Here is a 24,306-nt window from a genome sequence, read left to right as displayed (position 1 = left end):
AGGTAAAGAGCCCAAGACTGAACACAATATTCAAAATGTGGCCTAACCAGTGACCTGTAAAATGAAAGTATAACTTCTTTAGACTTATATTCAATATTTGTATAGATACAACCTAAAATCCTATTTGCCCTACCACTAGCAATAGTACACTGCTTGGATGGCTTTAGGTTATTAAGATTATTCCCATCCAGTTTATACTTATAATTCAAATTATGATAACCCACATGCATTATCTTGCATTTATTGTAATTAAAACCCATCTGCCATTTATTTGTCCAACTCACTAAATGATCTAAATCCTTTTGTAAATCAACAGCATCCTCTTCACAGCTAGCAACTCCCAAGACCTTATTAATATCATCTACAAATTTAAGTAATTTATTGACTATTCCTTCATCTCTCATTGATGTAAATCAAAAAGAGCAAAGCTCCTAAGACTGAGCCCTGAGGTATCCCACTTGTAACATTAATCCACTTTGACTGAACTCCATCTGTAACAACCCTCTGCTTTCTTCCATCCAGCCACTCTTCTATCCAATTTGGTAACTTATTCCCCACACCTATAGAGCTATTCTTTACAAGCCTTTTATGTGGCACCTTGTCAAATGCTTTCTGAAAATCCAGATATACCAAATCTACATAAGCAGTAACCTTTCCAAAGAATGTCAAAATATTTGTAAGGCTAGATTTTCCCTTATTGAAACCATGTTGATTATCCAATAAAATTCTAAACTTTGTTAAATGACTTTGCGAAGTATCTTTTAACAGATTTTCCAAAATTTTTCCCACAACTGATGTAAGACTAATGGGTCTATAATTACTAGGACAATTTTTATCACCTCTCTTGAAAAGAGGAGTTACATTAGCTAACTTCCAATCCACTGGTACCTGCCCACTATTTAAAGACTGACAAAAAATAGTAGCAAGTAGCTCACATATCCAATCTTTAACCTCCTTCGAAACCCTTGGGGAAATATCTGTCCAAGGAGCCTTATTTTTTAAACTTCCCTTGTTTTTCTTAACCAGCTCAGAATTAATGCAGTCATCTTGTTTGATCTTGTTTCCATTTGTACTGTTTATTCAGGTTAATATTTTCAAGAGCTGACCTTGTTAGCTTAAGAGTTTTAGCAACAAGCTTATTTATTAAAAACTGGATAATTGCCACTAATGGTGCAGATATATTTTAAAAACAGCTAGGCAAGATTTGGTTATTAATATAGCCATGTACTTTATCCAAGAATGTTCTGTTATAACAACTTGTATATTTAAATAGTTAATTATGATGATAATTATAATAAATAATCAATGTTTAAAATGAGTAGATAATATTGTGTTATTAATACTTCCTCTAATTCTGATTTGTAAATAACTTAAAATTGATAATTTACTTACTTAGCCTAGTTCACACCATAGCAGTTGATCATAAAATTGATAATACAAATAGTGCGTAGACCACTACCATGTCTTTGTATTCCAGCCAGCTTAATGTGCTCTGGTATTGGGCAAAAGGCCTCACCACCTCTCACATTTACCCTTAAATGTGTAGTTTCATGGCTACTTAACAATAAGAGTGCTAAGTTCAGGATGTGTGTATGTGTCTGGAATATGTTAGATACTAGACATTTGATTGGTTCAGATCTATTCACAATAGCCATTAATTTATCATATTTACTACAATAGTTTACTACCACTTCTTGAGACTGAGAACATTCAAATCATTCATGGTTTAGGACTAACTAATTGTTTGCTACTATTGTGTAATGAATAAAATTGTTGCTTGTGTAAGAACATAATGAAATTTAATGTAATGTTGTTGGTTTATATTAGTAAAAAATACGGGTGTAGTCGTTTGTTTTTTACATCAGTGAATGTATCATAAATATGTAGTTTAGATTATTTTTTCCAAACTTGATAACATTAATGAGTTGAAATTTTTCATTTTGTATAGTATAAACGTGCACAGCTTCACATGTAAACGTCCAAGCTATCATTCCTGTGGTATCTGATAAATAGGAATGTGGCAGCAGTTTTTGTATTGTGGGTGATAAGTTACGTACTTGAAAAACTATGTAAATATTGGTACAACCAAATATGGCACGCATGTAATTTAAAATACTAATGTTTTGCATGCAAAAATAAGGTATGTTAAACTTTTGCAAAATAAAAAGCATTTTTCAGAAAGCACATTCTAAGCTATCTTAACTGTATATTCTTCAGCACTAGCATGCAGTAAAAATAAAATTGACAAAATCATTTTGGTCCAGCAGTACTAAGCTTTGGCCATTTAGTAGTGTGTGTGTGTGTAAATACAACTGCTTTGATACTTGATTATTTACATTTAATAGCAATTTTTAAAGTTTTTTTATCTAGACTTAAAACACCCAGAGTTTATAAAACATATGTCCAGTCCTTTATTTCTTCTAAACCTCTGGGTGTTTTAAATCTGAATGGTGCTAAAGGAATTCAAATGATTATGTAGTTATATAAATCTTGACCAGAGTTGAACTTGTACTCCTGTAGAAGGTGTTGTGAGAACATCGAAACATGTAGGCTTTTCAGGGCTGGTTCCTGTTTTGATTAATTTTATTGTGTAATTATTTTAGCTTTGTACTTCTTATAATTGAGTGTATATGTATATTTTACAAGTGCTGTTTTAAATTATTCCCACAATCAAAGTCTCATGAGCATAATTGATTAGTTGAATATAATTGATTAATGAGCTGTATGATTAATTGATTAACAATTTCACTAACCACCCAGTTTAAATAGTATACCAAGATAAAGAAATTACAAAATGCAAATTAAGCTTTTCACCAGAAGGTCTTTAGTAAGACCAATTTTTTTTATAATCCTAGTTTATTATTACATTTTCTTTCTCTAACCCAAAAGCATACAGTATCTTGTTATTAATTCTGTACAGGTTGCTGTTTTAAAATACATACATGAGTAAATTCTAGGTAAAATGAGAAGTATAGCAGAAATTTTGAAAGCACTAGTAATGATAGATCTCGTATGTTAATGAAGTAAATGAAAGATAGATATAATTAACCTGTTGGGATTCGGCTGTGCTGGTTACATGTGCACTTGTTTATATAAAGGTAATCGTTTTTATGGACAATGCATGTGATGCGTTTACTTGAGTTATGAAATGTATGGAATATCCGAGTTACATAAATCCATCAAAACACTGGTTAACTTGTATAATTATTAGTTTCCTTTAATTTTTATTGCGACTGAATTGAGTATTTTCTGTTTGATTTACGAAACCCATGGTATGTGGTTTTATTTTTCCATTTGGTAAAATTTCTTCCCAAAATATTTCAGCCAAAAAACAAATAGCTACCTTTTTGTTGAAATAATTATCAGGAAATGTTTAAATTACCATGCTTTAAGAGTACTATTTTAAGTAATCTGAATATTTTTTTAAAGAAGCATGTCCAGTGTTGTAAGTAATGAGAACTACTTTAAGGAGTAGTAATTATAAGGATATTAGAAGTTAAACTCTGCTCATCACATAATTTGTAGTTCACACATTTTAAGTCTTCGTACTATATATCTCAATTTGTAAAAAGTTCTGCAGTTCATGTTTTTTAAGTTGTAGAGTGACTTTTTGTCAAGCTAGTGAACTACTTTTACATGTGAACCTTTAACTTAAGTATTTGGTACAGCATAATAAGAAAATGTTTGTGTTTTGTGTGATTCACAGTCTTGAAACAACTGTTAGATACAATTACTTCACATAATTTATAGGGCAAAAAATGTAATGTAAATTTATGAGTGTCAATAAATAACATGTAATTGGGTTAGAGCATTAGTCATAAATAGTCTGTTTACACCGTAACACCTGAATTTAAGATCTTTGAAAGTAAAGTAAGAATAAGAAAGCTACATGTTTATGCATTATAAAATTTACTAAATATTTTAAAATTAACATATATTGTAGATGAGTTACAACATTAGTGCTATAAGATAATCATAGTTCCTGGGCAAACATTATAGCTGAAATGCTAACATTCTACATATGTGTATTTATATGTTTTGTCAGGTATTTGGTGTGGCTGGATATTAGTACCTATTCAGTTGATAAATAGGTGAAATTTTCATACCACATACTAGAAATAGTGTAACTTACCATAGGTAACTAGGTGCTACTGAATTACGAGTGAAAAACTAACACACGAAAGGTCAATTAGCTAATAACTTTATCAATGTAAAATAGTAATAACACTTATAACTTTGATTTAGTAAATATTACAAAATTGTTAAAAACAATTAATTATCAGAAATGTGTTTTTATGTTTGATTATATAAATTCATATAATTTGATATTTTCCAAAGCACATAATTGTACTTTTCTGTATCAACCAAACAAATCTCAGTAAAGTGAATTCAAATAATTTTAGTACGCTGTGTAAATATTATGCTTTTCTAAATAATCAGTTTAATTTTTATCAGTTGAATTCTGTTTTAATCAGTCTTCTACTAAATAATCATTCATCAGCAATCCAAGTTTTAACCCAATATTCCTTTTAAGTTTTTTGAAATAAGGTACTGTTTTCTTCTTAACAAACATTTATCACTCAGTTCTCAGACAATTTTTAGTAGGCTTAGGTATTTTTATTTTGCACATTTGTAGAACTAAATTCATTAGTATATTGTTCAATTAACTTTATCACTTGTCATTTATTGAAGACACTGCAATGTTTGCTTTATCATGAGAATTTTTAAGTTAGATATCCTTGTTCAGTACATAAAGTTAAGGAGTTTTAAGTTATGATGTAAGAACATTAGTCACTACATTTTGTAGAAACAACTGGCTTCTTTTTACCTCATAAATATTTCCAGATTCTGAGAACAGGCACTGATTGGCTTGGATTAATAGGAATCTTTGTGCTGAATGAGATAGTATTAGAAATGTATTTTTCTTCAGGTTCCACCACAGTAATAGATTAATTGCCATTTAAAAGTGATAGCATTAAGTGGAAATAAATTTTGCTGGTAATATCAACTTATTAGTTATAACTTCATGTTTCTTAACTTTAAACAAGACATAAAACTCCATCCTTATATATATATAAGTAGTTGTGTAAAGCCATAGCTGCAAGACTACTGAAGTGGTTAAGCAATTACACTTTTATTCAACGACCCCTATTCTCCAGTACTTTGTGCATACCTATGTAATTGACAACTCCACAAAATGCTTAAAACTGTAAAGGATTATTGTAAAAGAACAATACCTTTCTCAGCTATGCATATGTGGCTTTAACCAATATACTTGTGTGAATATTTTGTTATTACTTATTCATGTTGTAACATTTGTTGTTAGATTTCAAAATGCATTACTTTCTTTTAATCCCAGATGATATAAAGGAAGAGAAACACAAGTTTATAAAAGTAATAACTCACTTCTTGTTAATTTGGTTAATTACTGTTTATACAATACTTTCTAACATAACTAGATGTATTTAACTCTTTTCAGAGGTTAACAATGGATTTGATCCCAAATTGGGCTCCCGTTTATGTAAGTGTTTAATCAATTGTTTACAATACTTAATATATTCAACTTGTTATCATGTTACCTGGTATCATGCATATCTAGTTAAACTTGTCATGAATTATAATGTGAGATACAGAGTATATTGTATATTGATCAAAGTCTGAAAATTCATGAAACAAAAGTTTAAAATATGATTGTCTTAATTTAATCTGTGTTACACCCATTCATTCTGAATCAGAGTATTGAATGTTAAATAGTAAGTAACATTTGTATAACTCAACTAAAGCTGGTATGTGGTTCTTCCAATATTAAAGGGGGGGAAAGCCATTCATCTTCAATTAGACCTATCATCCTTTCCACCATTATCTTCAGAAGAGGTTGAAGAAGGAAAATTTTACTTTGTTTTTCTGGGTTCAAGGCTGAGGCATGTTACTCCTGCAAAAGCCACATGGAGTCCTGGTTCACTGATACTGAAAAGTCACATTCCTGGTAAGGTTATTTTTTTTAATGGTTATTATTATTATTATTATGTACTTATAACCAATATTTGTTAAGGACAAATAGGAAAATTCTAAGGTAATAAAATAATGAAATTAGACTTTTGGGGATAAATCACCTTAAAAAAAAAAACTATGGTTGTGTTTTTTTTCGTTGGAGACATTTCAAGCAAACACTTTTTTTTTTGTTCAAGCCAGAAATAAGCATATTAATAATAAGTGCTATTTTTTTCTACACTGTAGCTATGAAGATGAAATGTTTTATTGAATTAAAACCTGTGTAATGCATTTCATTCCTCTGCTGTTTATTATTTAAGCTATATTTAAAAGAACTTTATTTTTTACATGGCTTAAAAGAAGTCTGTGGAGTTCCGTGATACATTATTTAGTCTATTCCATTTTCTTGCAGATAACAACTATCTTTTATTTTGTATGAATGAATATCAGTTCTTAAAAAAAATTTGTTAACTTGTAAACCTTTCAAATAAACTATATTTTGAGATCTGTTATACTCAAAATTAATAGTCCATAAGACTTCAAGTAACACTGAGGAATGCTGTCGTACAAATCATGTGGATACACTGTAATGGCTCAATTCTCATTGTCAGTTAACTGTACAATTGATGGTGAGCAACCAGTAGATTCAGGATATCCTGTAGGCTCACAGCATTCGGTTCTGCATGATTTGGTGTGATGAGAATACCTTGTATGATGTGAAGGTGGGTTCAATACAAGCTTTTTCTTTTCTCAGCCACTCTTATCCAAGAAATTGACACTGCATAGTCTCAGTGCATGTATAGATTGTATAATCGGCTGCACTTTGACATGGTCATATCTCAAGTGTAAACAGAGGTAGGTGTTCAATACTCTGGTATTCATACAAGATAGTTCCTCTTTCCATATACACTGCTAGGTCAAAAGGCTCTCACAGATAGATGTTGGCAGTCACATCCTGCTATTTTCTTCTACCATCTTCTCTGAATATGACAGTGGCAGAGTTCTGTTGATGCACCATATCTGATTTGAAAAATGCTATAATAAAATAAGTTATTTGAGTACCTGATGAAATGAAGTTGGAACTGGTAGTATCCATTGTTACACATATGGAATGCATTGTTATGAGTGTATGTATTAAATAGTTAACATTACAACAATGCAGATTATGTAGTGGTGGCAAAGATTCATAAATGCTGCAGTTGTTTTCCTCCCCTCCTGTGTCACATATCATAACCTGTACTTTCTGACATCCTACACCTTATAGGTAGTTTAGTGCCATAAGGCTCTGAAGTGGGATACTTACTTTATAATCATTTGTAGCAACGTGTATAAAAGTAATGACATCACTGTACATGTGAGGGATTTCTGAATTAGAATATACTAGCTGACATACCCATTCAACACACTGGGAAGACATAGAGGCTCTGGAGGTGATGTAGGTGACCCCTCTATGTCACTTCCTGGAAGGCTTCAATGGTACATGCTAGGTTTGGTGATAATCAATTCAGGAGTTTGCTAGTTATAAGTGAGCATACACCAACTTGTCAAGTAATGGTTTAGATTAAAGTAAGCCTACACAAAATCAATTTCCTTATAAAAATGTACATAAAGCTGTGGACACTTGTTTAAGACACTTTATTATATTTTTACGGGAAGTTACAGAGTGACTTGTAGGTTTTCTGATGGTCTCTAACTTACTCAATTAGCTTTGATACTTGTAAAATCAGAGAAGTGTTTCTCTTTTAAAAATACACAGATATCTTGAAGTTAGAACAAGTTCTTATTATTACAGGTAATATTAACAAGTTAACAACTTTCTCAGAAACATGTTCTTTGGACTGTGATCTACAAGATAAAAACTTTTCTGACCAAAATAATGCTTTATCTTAAAATACCCACTTGTGTTGTTGTTTTAGGTCATGTTAAGTGGTATAACATTTACGATATATCAATGAGTTAAACTAAGTCATTTCAGATAATGTAGCTTGTGTGTTATGTATTGATAGAAGTAGTGTGTGATTGTCATAATCTATGCCATGTTTCTAATTTACTGGTTTTTTGCATCTTATATTTTAAATGTCAAAATTCCTTTATATATTGTAGCATTGTAATAATTTTGTAAGTCAACAAAATTGGCAAGACTTTTAAAGACTAAATTTTAAATTCTTCACACACAATATTGAAACTATTCATCATCAGAAATATTAAGTTAGTTCTTGAAATTTATTTATGACATATATATTCAAGTTTTTAGGGTGTAGTTATTTTCTTTAAAAATATGAAAGTATGAATCTTTTACTGTTCATGTATAAATAGACATCAGGTTATTTTATCCATAAAACTTGTAAATATCACATTGTGTGATAGCTGTTAACTTTGACTAGTTGATTGGTGCTCATCTTCAGGTTAACTGTATATTAATTATTCCTTGGTTAAATCTTTCATGTAAAGATGTCAATGTATTTTTTTTTTCCCTAGATTAACGGATAGAATATCGTACTCATGCTGTCAATAAAAATCAATCGGGTCTCGGAGCTGCAGATGTTTAAAATGGTCTTAACCTAATTGACAGCATTCACTCTTTGATCTCAAGTGAAGCATTATTTAAGGATATTCAAACATATCCTGCAGCATTGCTATAAGACATGTCCAATTGCTGTAATCTTACTATATAAAGCATGGAATTCTGTTATGGTTTATTAAGCACAATGTTAAGCTTACATTGTATATTGATTGGCTAAATCTGATAGTTGTTCAACACCATGTTTTATCCTGATGTTGAAAGGAATATAGTTTCTAGAAATAGTTTTAAATTTGTATATTCTTTTACATATTAGTACGTCAGTCTTTCTGCGTAGTACTGAGTCAATTAAAGGACTTTAAGTAGTACTAATTGACATTTGAATATTGATATACTGTGAGAGAAGCTCAACTGAATATTGATATACTGTGAGAGAAGCTCAACTGAATATTGATATACTGTGAGAGAAGCTTAACTGAATATTGATATACTGTGAGAGAAGCTTAACTGAATATTGATATACTGTGAGAGAAGCTTAACTGAATATTATATACTGCAATTTGTGTGTGGATATTTGTTATTTTTTTAATATTTTGAATTTAACATAACATTCATACTGGAAATATTTAGCACAGTGAATCAAACACATTCTAATATTTTTTGATTTTTAAAAATTACTGGAAAAGTTTATTTTTTGACACTAATACATTTGGTAAACTACATCATATGGCTGAATTTTGAAAATATTATCAAAACAATGTTAGAGTATGAACATTTACACATGTATTATGTAAAAAAACTATTTAAATGTAATCTTTTACAATTAAAAATGATGACAGACTGTTTCACACAAGAGAATTCTATTTTAAACAAGTGTTAAAGCACTGTTTTTAAGGTTCTATGGCAGTTGGAATAGTAGTATTTTAAAGGGTATATTTTGTGTACATGCTGAAGTACTGAGTGATACTGATGAGTTAAAAGTATTATGTATGTGTATGTTATTGTGCAATGTTTTACTTACTTCTGGCCTGATCTTTTATAACATTCATACATCTATATAACACTCATTATTTAATTGAGATTATATAAAGGGAATTTTGTTAGACAAGTAGTTCAAAATATTGACACATTTTTCTGCTGTTACTTATCCAAAGTCTCAAGTACAGGGTAATGGTTCAGTACATCCATTTTCCTATTAAGCACCATTTTTTTTTCTCAACTTTAATTATAGTATTTGATAGAATGGGGCATCATTTAGAAAACTGACAGTCAACTTTTAATATTAAATGTGGTTCAAGAAATAAATTTCAAACATCCTGAATGCTGAAGAAAAAAAGTTTTTATTTAATCCAGTTTTAGCCAGTATCACCATTGTCTAGCAGTATTTATAGGACTGTAGCAATAGGTATAGTGAAAAGACAGATTATTTGTTATATTTCAAATAAGATATGAATGATTATGAAAATATTTTCGATTTTCCTGGAGAATCTGAACAATTATGATGCACAGAATTTATACTTTTAACTACTTCACTTTTTTTAGATAATTTTTTATTAGACTCTATAGTGTAATACAGCATACTGATAATGTTTAACTAGTGTGGTTCACATAATTTAACATTTTTGTCCTTACTTTCATGTGAAGGCCAAAGAATCTTGTATCAGCAAGCAAAGAAACAAGCAGTATGGAATTAATTATTTTAACAGAATAACATTTTTAGCATAACTTTAATTACTGGATAAATACATATAAAATGGCTTCAGGTATGATTGTATTTTATATGTACTTATTTCAAATGAATGTTCATTTATTGGAATTTATTATACAAGAAAAAATGTATCTATATACTTTCAGGTATTACTACTAGTTTTTTTTTTATGGTGGGGTGGGGGATTTATAATTTCCCAAAAGGTGGACCAAATGCTGCCTGGAGGGGCACCTGTTTTAACTATTCACACCACTGTACAATAGTGTGTTGTCTGTCAGTCAATCAGTAGACACTAAAATAATGTTACATAAGCGATGCTTAACATTGGAATTTGTACTGTCGTGACATCAGTAATGTTCACATGCCATGAATCATGAGTACAATTATGCAATTTATAGGCCAACACAGTATGCTGTAGGAACTTCAAAAGCAAGAAATAATATTTGTTACTCTTAGTTTTGTTTTATTTATATATCACTGACTTTCCGTGTCTTACTACAAATGTTTAAATTTTTGTTTTCATTAATTACTTGCATTCTTTTGGCAAACATTTATGCAAACTATGCTGTAACATTGGTGTGTGCCATTTTTTGGATTTTAAGACTTAGGATTAAAAATACAATATTTATTTCATGATTTTTTTCTCCCTATGTAGCTGTATAATTTTTAAATGATGTGTAATGTATTATGTGTTTTCTTCTTCCTTGTAGTAGCATTGAAACTTTTTGAAATTTAATTGTTCTTCTGGTCACATTCGAGTTGAGACGTTTAGCACTGGTATCAATACTATATGATGTGTCACCAAGAGAAAAAGTTGATCAAAACATGGTTGGTTCTCTTTTACAGAGAATAAGCCCTGGGTATTGCTGCTCCACTCCCAGAAACAGGATGAGGGTATCATTATATACTCATGGCTAATGAGAGTTGTACAGAGAGGGCCAAGGCTTTTTCTCTGGTCATAACGTTGGTATAGTATGTAGCTGATGCTAAGGCAGAACACTGAATACTATAGTTTGGAGCACCTGACAAGATCCATATGGATCTTGGAACTAACTTCAACTGCCAACTGTTCTCTTAGTTGTGTAACATTTTGAGTGTGGTGAAATGTAGACTTCACCTTATTACCCCAAATTTGATGGTTTAGCAGAATGGGTAATAAAGACTGTCAACCATGTGATTTCCAGGTTTGTTATTCTGATCAAACTAACCAGAATAAACACTTACTGTACATCATGATGGTGTACTGAGCAGAGATCAATAGGGTGTTTGCTGAACATGGTCATTTTTGGGCACAAAGTCTTACCCCTATAGGTGTGGTGTATTGTCCTCCCATAGAGTAGATGTCTCACAATGTTTGTAAGAATTTTTGTAGTGTGAAAAAAATGTCTAAATTAGTCATCAAACATGAATTTGCTTGCCAACACCTAGAAATTCCCCATATTATAGAAAGGGTGCTATGATAAAACAGTTTAAGAATGGATATACTAGTGGAGACTGGGGTGGTTTTAGTATGTGCCAGTGGCAAAGAAGCAGCTTGGTATCAGCTAGACAGATTCTTTTCTTTTGCTCCAAGCAAGTTGGTCTATTAACGTGTGAGTTGCAGCAGTCAAGAGATGTCTGAAAGTCTGTAATATATGTTAAACATCTGCATCTGTACAATATCAATGCACTGGCTTGACCAGGAATCCGAGGAATACACACAAGTCAGAGGAGGACGAAAACACTTTTTCTCTCCTGAATCCAGGGGTTGAAGAAAGCTGAAAATACTTATCTGACTCTTCACAGTGAGTCAGGTAAGGAAGTGCCATATCTAAAGGTAATGGTAGTTCTGATTGTTCACTGAGCTGCCAGTGACTGCTTTTCAATAATCAATATGGCTAGGATTAAACCTGGTCATTTTTGATAAGGCCATTTCCTGATTTTAGGATCACCTACTGCACAGAAGTAGTATTCCTTGCTTTCTGGGCTATCGAGATGTACTGTCTGGCAAAATGCATGGATTGCATTTTCTGACTGTCACTTGATTATCGTGAGAGAAACGAAGATAGTTACAAGTCTGAAAATTTAGCTGAAAGGACATACCATTGAGCAGAATTTTATTGAGAGGTATCTGCTGAAAATCAAATGATAGTTCCTTGATCATAAATTTTCTAGCTGTCAAACAGAGTTTCAGAATATGAGATAACCTTAGGAAAATTCAGTGGCTGAAAGGGCATTGCAACCCTTGTTTTTATGTTTTGAGAGGCCCTCCAATAGCTGAGTAGTAAGTCTGAGGAATTGTAATGCTGAAAATCACATTTTGATACCAGTGGTGGATATTAATAACCAATAAGTGTTTGAAGATGATCAGTTGCTTGATCTATCAGAAATTCCATGCAGAATACTACACTATTCTTGCTATATTCTATCCAGTAATTGTGTATGTAACTTCTCTTTATACATTGAAAGAGTTGTTTCCTCTAAGTGTATATTGATATATATATGTGTGTGTGTGTGTCTACCTATATATATATTGTAGTAACAGCATCAGTATTAATTCTGGCTGAAAAGTCTTAGTTTAGCTGAATCCTGCTGGTGATTACATATTTCATGATGCCTGAAAAGACAATTCCTACAAGTTTGACATCTTAATAATGGCTTCACGTTACAGACCCCAGCTATTAAACAACTTATTTATGGAAGGTAACCTAAGACGGCTACTGAAATAAAGTGAAGTAAATAGCTTCTCTTTATACATTGAAAGAGTTGTTTCCTCTAAGTGTATATTGATATATGTATGTATGTATGTATGTGTGTGTGTGTGTCTACCTATATATATTGTAGTAACAGCATCAGTATTAATTCTGGCTGAAAAGTCTTAGTTTAGCTGAATCCTGCTGGTGATTACATATTTCATGATGCCTGAAAAGACAATTCCTACAAGTTTGACATCTTAATAATGGCTTCACATTACAGACCCCAGCTATTAAACAACTTATTTATGGAAAGTAACCTAAGACGGCTACTGAAATAAGTTGAACTAAATAGCATGCGAGCAGGAGGAAGCATGTGACAGTATGTAATGGTGATATATGTAAATAGCATTATATTGGTGTAAATAGATTTATGGTGTGTTCTTACATGTGTACGATCTAACATAACGTGAAGTCATTCGTGAGTGTTCTATAACGTAAATGGATCGATTACACAAAGAACACTTCTGTTAAGAAACGTGTGAATGAAAATAAGGATTTGATTTGAATGTTAAGACTAACATATACTTAATGGACTTGAGAAGATTTATTGAAAGATGCAGTGTATTTATTATTTTCATTACTACTAATGAGAGAATGTTTCAAATTTGACACTGAAATAATTGGTAGTTAATGGATTTTCACAGAAAAAGTTGTAAGGAACTTCCAGCACATTTGAAAGGAAACAGTTATACTATTTTTTGGGTAAGAGTGGTGCAAGATATTTTGATTGAATCAAATTGAAATATTTATGAATAGATGAAATTCATGGAAGGTAGCTTGAATATCATATCACATCTATAGTTGGTGCACCCAGTGCTTTATTTGGTTATGATAGAGTATTTTCATTCATACAGATTGAAATATAAGCACACAATTTTACAGAATATTTTCTTAACATTATTTTAAAACAAGGTACAGTCAAAGATGCATGAAAAGCAGGATAGGCTTTTGGGGAGCAGAAAGTAATACAAGTACAGAGAAACTTTGTAATTTCACCTATATAGTACTAATCTTGTACCTGTATAAGGTCCTGTGCAAGAGATGATGTGTTATATGTGTTTTACTAGTCTGGCTCACAGACACACTCCCAATGAAAGAATAGACCATTCCCAACTTTTTACTTGTTGTTAATCAAATGTTTAAACAATTCTATTCAATTATGCACCAGCTGCCTAGTGTCAGCTAACAATATGAAGAATTAAGTTGTGGTGGAATGCTACAAGTTCTTCGAATACTGATAGAATGATAGGTTTATTCTTTGCGAGTGTAAAACACTTAAATAAACCATTTTGTTTTTATGTGTTGGTCATTCAGAAGGGTGTCTTCTTTATTTATGTGAATGATATTATTTTACTTATGAGATATTTCCAGTTTCTTTTCAGCTTGATTTAATTTTTAAAGTATATTCTATTAGTGTTGCATTTCTGTAATTGGAGGGTTTTTTTGCATCTAAGGTAGTGTTTTAAAAAGGAATTTCACTGAAATTTAATTAAAAGGTCTTTGTTAATTTCTATTTGCTGATTTTGTTAAATAAAATAAGTGTCATTGTTAAAGAGTTTCTTTTATTAATTTTCTTATGTCAGTGTAAGTTATTTCATGTGTTTAACTATGTTCTTATGTGACTTGTTTTTGGCAGAAGGGAGTTTATTTCCATCCCTGTTTTCTAATTATTGAATAAACTGTGTAATAATTTGTATTCCACTGTTAAAGAGTTTGGACTAGATACTGATGAAAGGTGTGATTTTACTTAGTGATTGAAGTATTTCATTCCATTGTTGCAGGGTTTATTTTACATTTCTTTGTTTGCAGTTTTGTACTGTGATAAATTTTTGTTTAAAGAATATTTCTTTATTATATTTAATGTGATTTTGGGAAATACAATTGTGAAAGAGTTTTCATTATGTATTTTTTTTACCCTTGAAACTAAGCTATTGAAGGGTCCCATGTGTGACACTATATCTTAATGATGTAGAATTTGTTTCTCAGTTTCTGTCAAAGTGTTTACAATGTACAGTGTCCATTCATCTTTGTTAAAGAGTTGTGTTGTCTGTAATACATGTTGTATTTTTTCTCAGGTGATAAGTTACGCTACTCCTTGACCAACATGTGTTTGTAAATCTTATTGGGTTCAACGTTAAGATTAATTTTGGTTTGAGGACAAGTCTAGAAAAAGGACAAGGACAAAATGGTATATTAGTACATCATGTGTATTAATAATGGAATTTTTCAGAATTTGTTATCTGTGCAGGTATATGCAGTTTCGACAAAACATATCAGTCAATGTGGTTATTAAGTTACTTTTGTTTTGGCTACCTAATACTCTGTGTCATTATCTAAAGTTGCATTTTTTTTGTCTTGTTATGGTTAATATAGCCACAGACTCATGGTAAAGCTCCTGGGCCAGATATTATTTCCACAAGGGTTTTTAAGGAGATTAAAGCTTGGATATGTGAGCCACTTACTACTGTTTTGTGTCAGTCCTTGAATAATGGGCAGGTACCAGAGGATTGGAAGTTAGCTAATGTAACTCCTCTTTTTAAGAGAGGTAATAAAATTTGTCACAATAATTATAGACCCATTAGCCTTCCATCATTTGTGGGAAACGTTTTGGAAAGTCTGTTAAAAGATGCTTTGCAAAGTCATTTAACAAAGTTTAGAATTTTATTGGATAATCAACATGGTTTCAATAAGGGAAAATCTTGCCTTACAAATCTTTTAACATTCTTTGGAAAGGTTACTGCTTATGTAGATTTGGTATATCTGGATTTTCAGAAAGCATTTGACAAGGTGCCACATAAAAGGCTTGTAAAGAATAGCTCTATAGGTGTGGGGAATAAGTTACCAAATTGGATAGAAGAGTGGCTGGATGGAAGAAAGCAGAGGGTTGTTACAAATGGAGTTCAGTCAAAGTGGATTAATGTCACAAGTGGGATACCTCAGGGCTCAGTCTTAGGACCTTTGCTCTTTTTGATTTACATCAATGACAGATTAAGGAATAGTCAATAAATTGCTTAAATTTGCAGATGATATTAAGATCTTTGGTGTTGCTAGCTGTGAAGAGGATGCTGTTGATTTACAAAAGGATTTATTGAGTTGGTCAAATAAATGGCAGATGGGTTTTAATTATAATAAATGCAAGATAATGCATGTGGATTATCATAATTCAAATTATAAGTATAATGTGGATGGTAATAACCTTAACAGTGTCATGAAAGAAAGAGATTTTGGTGTAATATCTGATTAGTCTCTTAAGCCATCCAAGCAGGGTGCTGTTGCTAGTGGTAGGGCAAATAGGATTTTAGGTTGTATCTACAGAAATATTGAATACCAATCTAAAGAGGTTATAATTTCATTGTACAGTTCACTGGTTAGACCACATTTGGAATATTGTGTTCAGTCTTGGGCTCCTTACCTGAGGAAGAACATTGAATTGTTGAAAAGTGTTCAGAGAAGGGTTACTAGAATTGTGCCTGAGATGGAGGGGTCATCATACAAGGAGAGACTGAAATCTCTCAAATTGTTTTTTCTTGAAAAAAGAAGAGTTAAGGGGAATCTGATTGAGGTGTTTAAGATTGTAAAGGGAATTGATAGTGTTGATGCATCATTTTTTTTTCATATTTAACAGTGAGAATAGTATGACTAGGGGACACAGATATAAATTTTGGCAAGGTAGGAGTAATCTTCAGGTAAGATAGTTTCATTTTTCTAACAGGGTGGTTGGCCTTTGGAATGGGTTGTAGAGGCAGTAAATTTAAGTGAGCTTAAGAAAAAGCTTGATAAGAATGATAAGGTCTGGCTTTAAGATTTTTGAAAAATTAATTTAATTTAGAGTATGGAACAGCTGATATGGACCAATAGGTCCCTTGTTGTCCCAAAACATTATGGTATATTATAGTATGTGAAGCTAGACAGTCAGTCATCTGTCTTACTGGAACTTTTGTGATCTCTTGGAGGTAATGATCTCAATTTCAATGATCGTATACATCTCATTACTAGTTGTTTTTTTTTATTTTTGAATTAAACCCTAGCTCTTTAAATAAAGCTATATTAAACTCAAAAACAAAGTTATGAACTGTTTTAACAGTTGGAGTGATGACATACCTGATATTAACTTCTGATCAAAGCAAGTTACCTACATAGACAAGAATTAAACATATTTACCTAGTAATGAGCATAGCATACTAAGTATAATAATCAAACTGGATTATTTATCATTATTAGAATGAATTGTTGAACCAGTTGGGTACCCTCACTATTAACGATATTTGTGGCCGTAAATCCAGTAATGTCTTATGAGGTTCACCCATCTCGGGAACCTTGGGTTATTATGTATAAAGTATCTAAATATTCAGTACTTTCTTTCTTATCATAATGTTTGTTTTGTTCACTGTTTTATTAAGGGTAAATAGCGTTTTATAAGAATGATGTTCTAGACTATTGCCAGACATTAATTTCCATTGTAACAAGCTTCTGCTGAAGGAAGGCGATGTCAGTATTTGACAACACATCTTGACAAGTTTTCCAGAAGTCTTCTGTGTACAAAGACACCAGTTTCTCAGACGTCGTGGAAAAAAAAAAACTAAAGGTTAAAAAATCTATTGAGTATGCATCATGGGGACTTCAAGTATACAGTTCAGTGGGATTGATGTGACAGTTTTTTGTACAATATTTTCTTGAAAACAGTTGTTGGTTGTCAACTTCTAATCCTTGTCATTTATCTTGTTAATGGTGGTAGATATCCTTAGACTCATCACATTGCCGTTTAGGTTAGAGGCTGTCTTTCTTAACCATAACCTTTACTTTGCAGATGGCGTTATTTAGGATTGCTTTGGGGTATGGTTTCGTATCCAGTTTCCGCTTTGAACTTTGTTTTTGTTGTTGTTGTTTTTTTTTTCGTTTTTATGAAGAACATTTAAAGCTTCCTTTTCCGAAATCTTATGCCCGTTGGCTCTTCATTGTTTGTAAGTGTCACTATACGACCATCTTTCTCCGAAAAGGGCGGTGGCAAAATCCTTCAGCTATAAATTTAATCCTCTGACAGCATTGCACTGTGAAATGGCCGGAAATCTCGGCTGTGAACCAAATATCTAGGTGCTAAACTTGTCGCCTTTGGAATCACGGCTCGCTTCTCGTGAGCATATGTAAATCGTTCTTCTAAAGTGCGAGTAACCTTTTGTATAACCGTACTGTTTAGTTAAATCTAAAGCACGTTATCATTCGTTGAGCAAAACATGCTCTCGTGTTAATTAAATAAATATAAATAATCCTCTTTAGAAGTGTTGGAAAGGCGTGTTACACCAGAGGACTGGCTACAAGTACTTTTTTATCAGCTTAAAATCCGTGGCACTACTTCCTTAAATCAGTGGCGCCTGTAACGTTAACATTAACATCTTTACGTAACATTTTCACACTTTCTGATGTATTTTTAGTAGTGTTTCACATACTTTCTGATGTATTTTTTCACACTCTTTATGATGTATTTTTAGAGGGTGTTTCACACCCTTCCTGATGTATTTTTAGGGGGTGTTTCACACCCTTCCTGATGTATTTTTAGGGGGTGTTTCACACCCTTCCTGATGTATTTTTAATGTGGTGTTTCACACCCTTCCTGATGTATTTTTAATGTGGTGTTTCACACCCTTCCTGATGTATTTTTAATGTGGTGTTTCACACTCTTTATGATGTATTTTAGGGGGGTGTTTCACACCCTTTCTGACGTATTTTTAGTAGTGTTAGGGTATAAACTGCTCAATTTTCAAAGTGAAACAAATTTTACTTGATGCTGGATGACAGTCAGGTTTGGTGAATTTATTGTTGTTTTAAACTGAATGTGTTTGAAAACATAACATAAAGAATTAATTATTTTGATCCGTAATACCTACTAGAAGTATTTTAAATTACAGTCGATTAGCTGTGAGTTTTTATCTATCCTGAATGAAAAACAAGCTAGCTATGTTTGTTCTCACGATGGTCGAGTCCTTATAATTGTTAAGTGTTAACAATAAATTAGTTTTGACGTTGTTATTCACGATGTATAAGCTTACTGGACGATTATTTTTCAAACGTTCTTAATATGACATTGTTCTCCGAAGCTTACAGGTAACGTGATCTCGGACATCCTGTTTAGTCTGGCTTCAAGAAAACTATTTGAGAGTTGTGGTATTAAAGTCTTCCATTTACATCTGAGAAAGTTAGTTGTACATTGTATAATTGTGGCTACAAAAGAACTTTGTCATTGCTCTGTACTGTACTTCTGATAGAACGTCACTCATTTAGAGAATAATCATTGCACGATTTACATTACGAACGTGAGTGTTAGGAGGAAAATGTTTAAACAATCTATACTTTGTTACTCATTTAAGGAGCTATAAATCAATTTTTGTGAGAACGAGGGCGGAGGGGTAGGGCAGTACGGATAATATTACGTAGGTACTTCCTCCTATAATGAGGTCAATGGGATAGAAACCCCCATTCTGTATATTCATCGCACCATGGCTTGTCCACTAAAATAGAACTATAGACTAATGTAATGTTTGAATTTGACCTGTAATCGACTGTATCAGTTACAGCTTTATTATTTTAATGGTATGGCGATATTTGAAATATATTCCCATGACTCAAATTTTTTTAACGTTCTTGGTTATTTACTTGTATATTTTTATATAAATTTTACTCGGTTGTGTCTTGTGCAAGTAAATTTCTCTGTAAACTTTTAGAACAGATTACACGTGTTTATATAAATGTACATACACACTTTCCCATTCAACCGTATCGTATACTGAGTTGTTTGTACAAAGAGGCACTTACTAAGTGAAAAGTGTTATTTTGCTATTTTTACAAAGGTTGCTAAACTTTCATGTTTAATTGTATTCGATTTCCATTGTGTCACGCACTGAAAAAAAACTGTGTGTGTGAAAAGATTCAGAAATTTTTGTTAATTCTATGAACTAAGATAAATTGGGAAAATGTAGGTCGCTATTCGCTGATGAGAAGACAAACATGCTGGTCACCGTAATTTACCTCCTTTCGTTCGTCTTGTTCTATCCTGTTTCCATTGTTCTTAGTGCAAAACCCAATGTAGTTAATGTGCGTTCAGACCAACTGTGCTTGAGAATCAACTCAAAACAGAATTAAGCTACAGTTCTTTGCGAGTATAAAATATTGTTTTTGTATGTTATTGTTAATTATTATATAGTTAGGGTAAAATGAATAAAAACCACCAAACAAACATATCAACAGTTTTCCCTGCCATGTCTGTATAAATAATTTGTGGATACAATTTGATTCGTTTTGGATAGTGGGTTTTAAAGAAAAGGCAAAGTTTAAAGTGAGTTATATGGAAAAGAAAACGAATAAACAGTTTATTACTTGTACTCATAAAATATTTTGATCTTGAAATAACGTGAGAGGAGCTGGACTATAAGTTAATCATATTTTTACATATATCTGTGTGGGTGTTGATCAATTATATACACGTGTTTATTGACAAAGGGGAATTTTGTTCTTCAGGGGTGTACTGACTTTTGAGATTATCTTATGTTTATATCATAGTTATTAAGTTTTATGATGAGGTTTGTTTTGCTTAATATTCCACCGATAAATATGTAAAATAACGATTTCAGTAAGAAAGAATACAAATGTATTTTTATACATGGAGTATTTGACATGTAGGAAATAGTTTATGCTTCTTTGTTTACATAATTAAAAATTCCCGTACAGTGCCTGCATAATGATAGCGTAGTTGCGCGAATTGCAATGAGTGGTGTAATTATCGCTATATTGGTGACAAAACATACATGAAATTACAAAGAAATCAGCGCTGTCAACAATTAACGAGGGTATCCAATCACAATAATAAGGCAATCTACGCCCTACAAGTTATTACTGACTGACTTACTTTATAAATGAGGCTACGAACATAATTCAAAATATTGTTAACCCTACTGAGTAATATGATATATGAAGTAATAGTAATTAACTTGTATCCCAGTTTTAATTTAATTCATTCCACTCTGCTACTGAGAGTTGTAGACGTATGTATAGAAAAAGATATTTATACACATTGCACTCCGAGTTTTGTTTTTGTATTCTGCAAGTATTTATTATTAAATTAGTGAAATGAAACGTTAAGTACTCAAAGATAGTTATCAAATCTTGAGAACTACTAAATTGAACGTAATTATACCTGGTCAAAGAAACTGGTTCGTTCGTAGAAAGCAAACTGTAAGTTGTATATATGCATTTATATTGGAAGAGTAAGCAAAACCTTTTTCCCCTTGATAAGGTAAAGTATTGTGTGTGTGTGTGTGTGTGTGTGTGCCAGTCTTCACAGACCACCACTGAAGCTGTGTGCGTGTAAAACTGCACTCTTGAAGATACCGAATCCTTTCTTTTTCCAGCGGGTATATCTTCTTGAGCACTGCTACACTGTTAAGCCTTACATGATCAGTTTTTATATTTACTGGTTCACGTGATGAACCCGCGGGATACAGATCAGGTGACGATTGTTAACATTGAAGAAACCAAATCTGTTTTACAGAAGAACCTCATAAGTGTTGACCACATATTATAAATATAAAGTGAATATTGTTGATCTGTTTTACAGAAGAACCTCATACGTGTTGACCACACATTGTAAATATAAAGTGAATATTGTTGATCTGTTTTACAGAAGAATCTCATATGTGTTGACCACACATTGTAAATATAAAGTGAATATTGTTGATCTGTTTTACAGAAGAACCTCATACGTGTTGACCACACATTGTAAATATAAAGTGAATATTGTTGATCTGTTTTACAGAAGAACCTCGTATGTGTTAACCATACATTGTAAATATAAAGTGAATATTGTTGATCTGTTTTACAGAAGAACCTCGTATGTGTTAAACATACATTGTAAATATAAAGTGAATATTGTTGATCTGTTTTACAGAAGAACCTCGTATGTGTTAACCATACATTGTAAATATAAAGTGAATATTGTTGAAAACAAGTCTCGGGCCATTACAAACTCAGTACAATTTTCTCGTACGTGGAGAGTGGTCTGTTTTGTATAGTGCTTTATTTCCGCGTGGCACAAAGCTTTGGCATACTTGTAAACATTTAGTATACGCATTTCCCCTACCTTTGTCTCTAGGTTTGGGGTAATTTTAAAGTCGCAACTCTATCAATATTTGCATTTTTTGGTGATAGAAAAATTAACAAAAACGTCAAAATATTTGAGGGAAGCAGATGAAACTTCGTGGAAGCTAAAAGCTTAAGGCCTAGCCGGTAAAGTTTGTGTGATCTTAGAGCAATTAAATTACTTAGTTTTTGATCAAACTCGACTCGCCGTGGAAACAGACCAGAACTAGTCATGCATTAGATAATCACAGTTCCATGTGGGAACTACGGGCTTCGCATGACCTGGTGGTTTAAGCACCGGACTCTCAATCTGCGGGTCGCGGGTTCGAATCCCCGTCACCGATAATCCTCGTGTAGCTTTGCGCGAAATTAAACAAACACTTTGAAACTTCCCACTGAATTATATGTTACAGTACATTGAATTGTTTAATTGGTCAAATAAAAACACTGTACTTTTCTACATGTTAAACTTTTCTGTATGTAGTCCAATATATTCACCGTGCTTTTAAATATGTTTTGTTAGCCTAATTATTGTACGTTTTTTAGCATGACATTATGCTGTGGTGCGCTCGCGCTGAATGTCCACAGTGAGCGAGCTACACGTAGCCCATGAGTTGCAGTTGTGACGAATATTAGTAAGATGTCACAACTGTCTTTATAGGGCATCTTCTATTGTAATCACTCTTGGTGCAAGCTGTGCACGCGGAGCATAGAAACGTGTACATGCGTAGTAGAGGGTCAGTGGCCGTACGACCCTCCTCCTTTATTCTTTATACCGGTTGAACCAGGTAGAAACGTGAGACAGGTGACAAGTAGATTGAGGGAGGGAGGAAAGGCCATTGCAGCGTATATATATACACCAGCAGTGTAATTATCATGAGAGGTCTGTTTGTACGCCTGCTTTTCCATTGCTTTGTTTAACACTTTCTTGACAGAGGAAGTTTACTGCTCGCTATTGTAAACTTCCTAGAAGGTCCTCAAGTCGCATATCTTCATCCAGGCTCGAGAAGAAGGAAAAGCACAAATGAAGAACGTTACGTCTACTTTGCATATAAATATATTTCTGTGAAGTTTAATTGATGCCATTGCATGATGTCATATTGGAAAGCCTGTGACTTGACAGGTGGTGTTTCAGGAATAACGAGTCAGTCAGTGTACGTACGTATACAGGCTTGGCCTAGCGTGTAGCTTTAGCTTGTTATATACATGTGTATTCTGAAGCTCAGCAGCTGCTTGCTGCACGCAGTTGGCTGGCCTTTATTTGTATGAAAATACTTCGTTCAGACCGAGAACTGAGGTCCCTTTTTTTTTTTTTGTCAAGTTACGATTTCTTTTTTACATGTAACTATTGATTTCTGGTGTGTGTGTGTGTGTGTGTTATTTTCAGGGAAGTAGAGAGCATAATCAAGAACAAGGTTAATGGAAATGAAAACAAAAACGTGATACGAAAATATAGCTTTACTTTGACAAAGGTGAGTCTTAACTGCGCTGCATATCGTAAATTCGTCACGAGTTGATTGATGTTGTATGTAGTTTATGAGAAGTTTCTGAGTGTGAAATTTCTAAGTTACACTTCGGGAGCAGAGAGACGAATGATAAAGGGTTAATATTATGAAAGTTTCTTTTTTCAGCAAACAATTTCTGTATATTTCGATGCTAAATATTTTGAATCATTATGAGGATTTTTATCGTCTCTTTAACAATTAAAGTAATTTTAATGTTTAAAAAAGTATATGTATGTTATATCGAATGTTGAAAAGCACGATAGTAAGCTCACTACTTCGTAAAGTGTATTTATTTTCATTTTACTCTTATTGGTATTAACTTCCGATATTAATGTATCACTTGAAATTGTTGGCCAACATGTGAGCGGCACGTAAGTTGTGGAAGTAATAAAAATTACTGATCTATGCCAGCACGAAATATCTTTGCAAGTTGATTATAAACCATTTACCCGCTAAAATTATTATCTATACTTCCAGCTTTAATGAATATATATAGGTCACAAACTCTTGATTACATTAATTGTTAATAAGCGATTAAATCAGCGCTATAAAACAATAATGAATTAAATATCGCATTTACCGTTATCGGTCCAGGTTGTCCACTTATTGTCATAACAGATAATGTCTGTGGTAATAGTACCCAAATGCGTTGGGGTTATCCCATCTACCAGACAAAATCCAAACGCCGATGTCAATCTAGTCAGCCGTCATGGAAAATCA

At 32.5% G+C, this 24,306-nt stretch overlaps 1 protein-coding gene across 1 annotated transcript in view; it reads left to right on the top strand.

Moving 5' to 3' along the window:
• LOC106478484 (A-kinase anchor protein 13-like) overlaps window positions 1-24,306 on the top strand; it is a 146,934-nt gene that overhangs the window by 4,467 nt on the left and 118,161 nt on the right. Inside the window, exons 2-3 of the mRNA XM_022382087.1 lie at window positions 5,480-5,521; window positions 5,812-5,986. Of these exons, the coding sequence (XP_022237795.1) occupies window positions 5,489-5,521; window positions 5,812-5,986 (208 nt within the window). The 5' untranslated portion in view covers window positions 5,480-5,488. The remainder of the gene's footprint in view (window positions 1-5,479; window positions 5,522-5,811; window positions 5,987-24,306) is intronic.

The sequence above is a fragment of the Limulus polyphemus genome, unplaced genomic scaffold (assembly GCF_000517525.1).
Source record: "Limulus polyphemus unplaced genomic scaffold, Limulus_polyphemus-2.1.2 Scaffold215, whole genome shotgun sequence".
NCBI classification, from domain to species: domain Eukaryota; kingdom Metazoa; phylum Arthropoda; class Merostomata; order Xiphosura; family Limulidae; genus Limulus; species Limulus polyphemus.
Note: the sequence above shows the minus strand (reverse complement) of the source record. Positions and strands in the feature narration are given on the sequence as shown.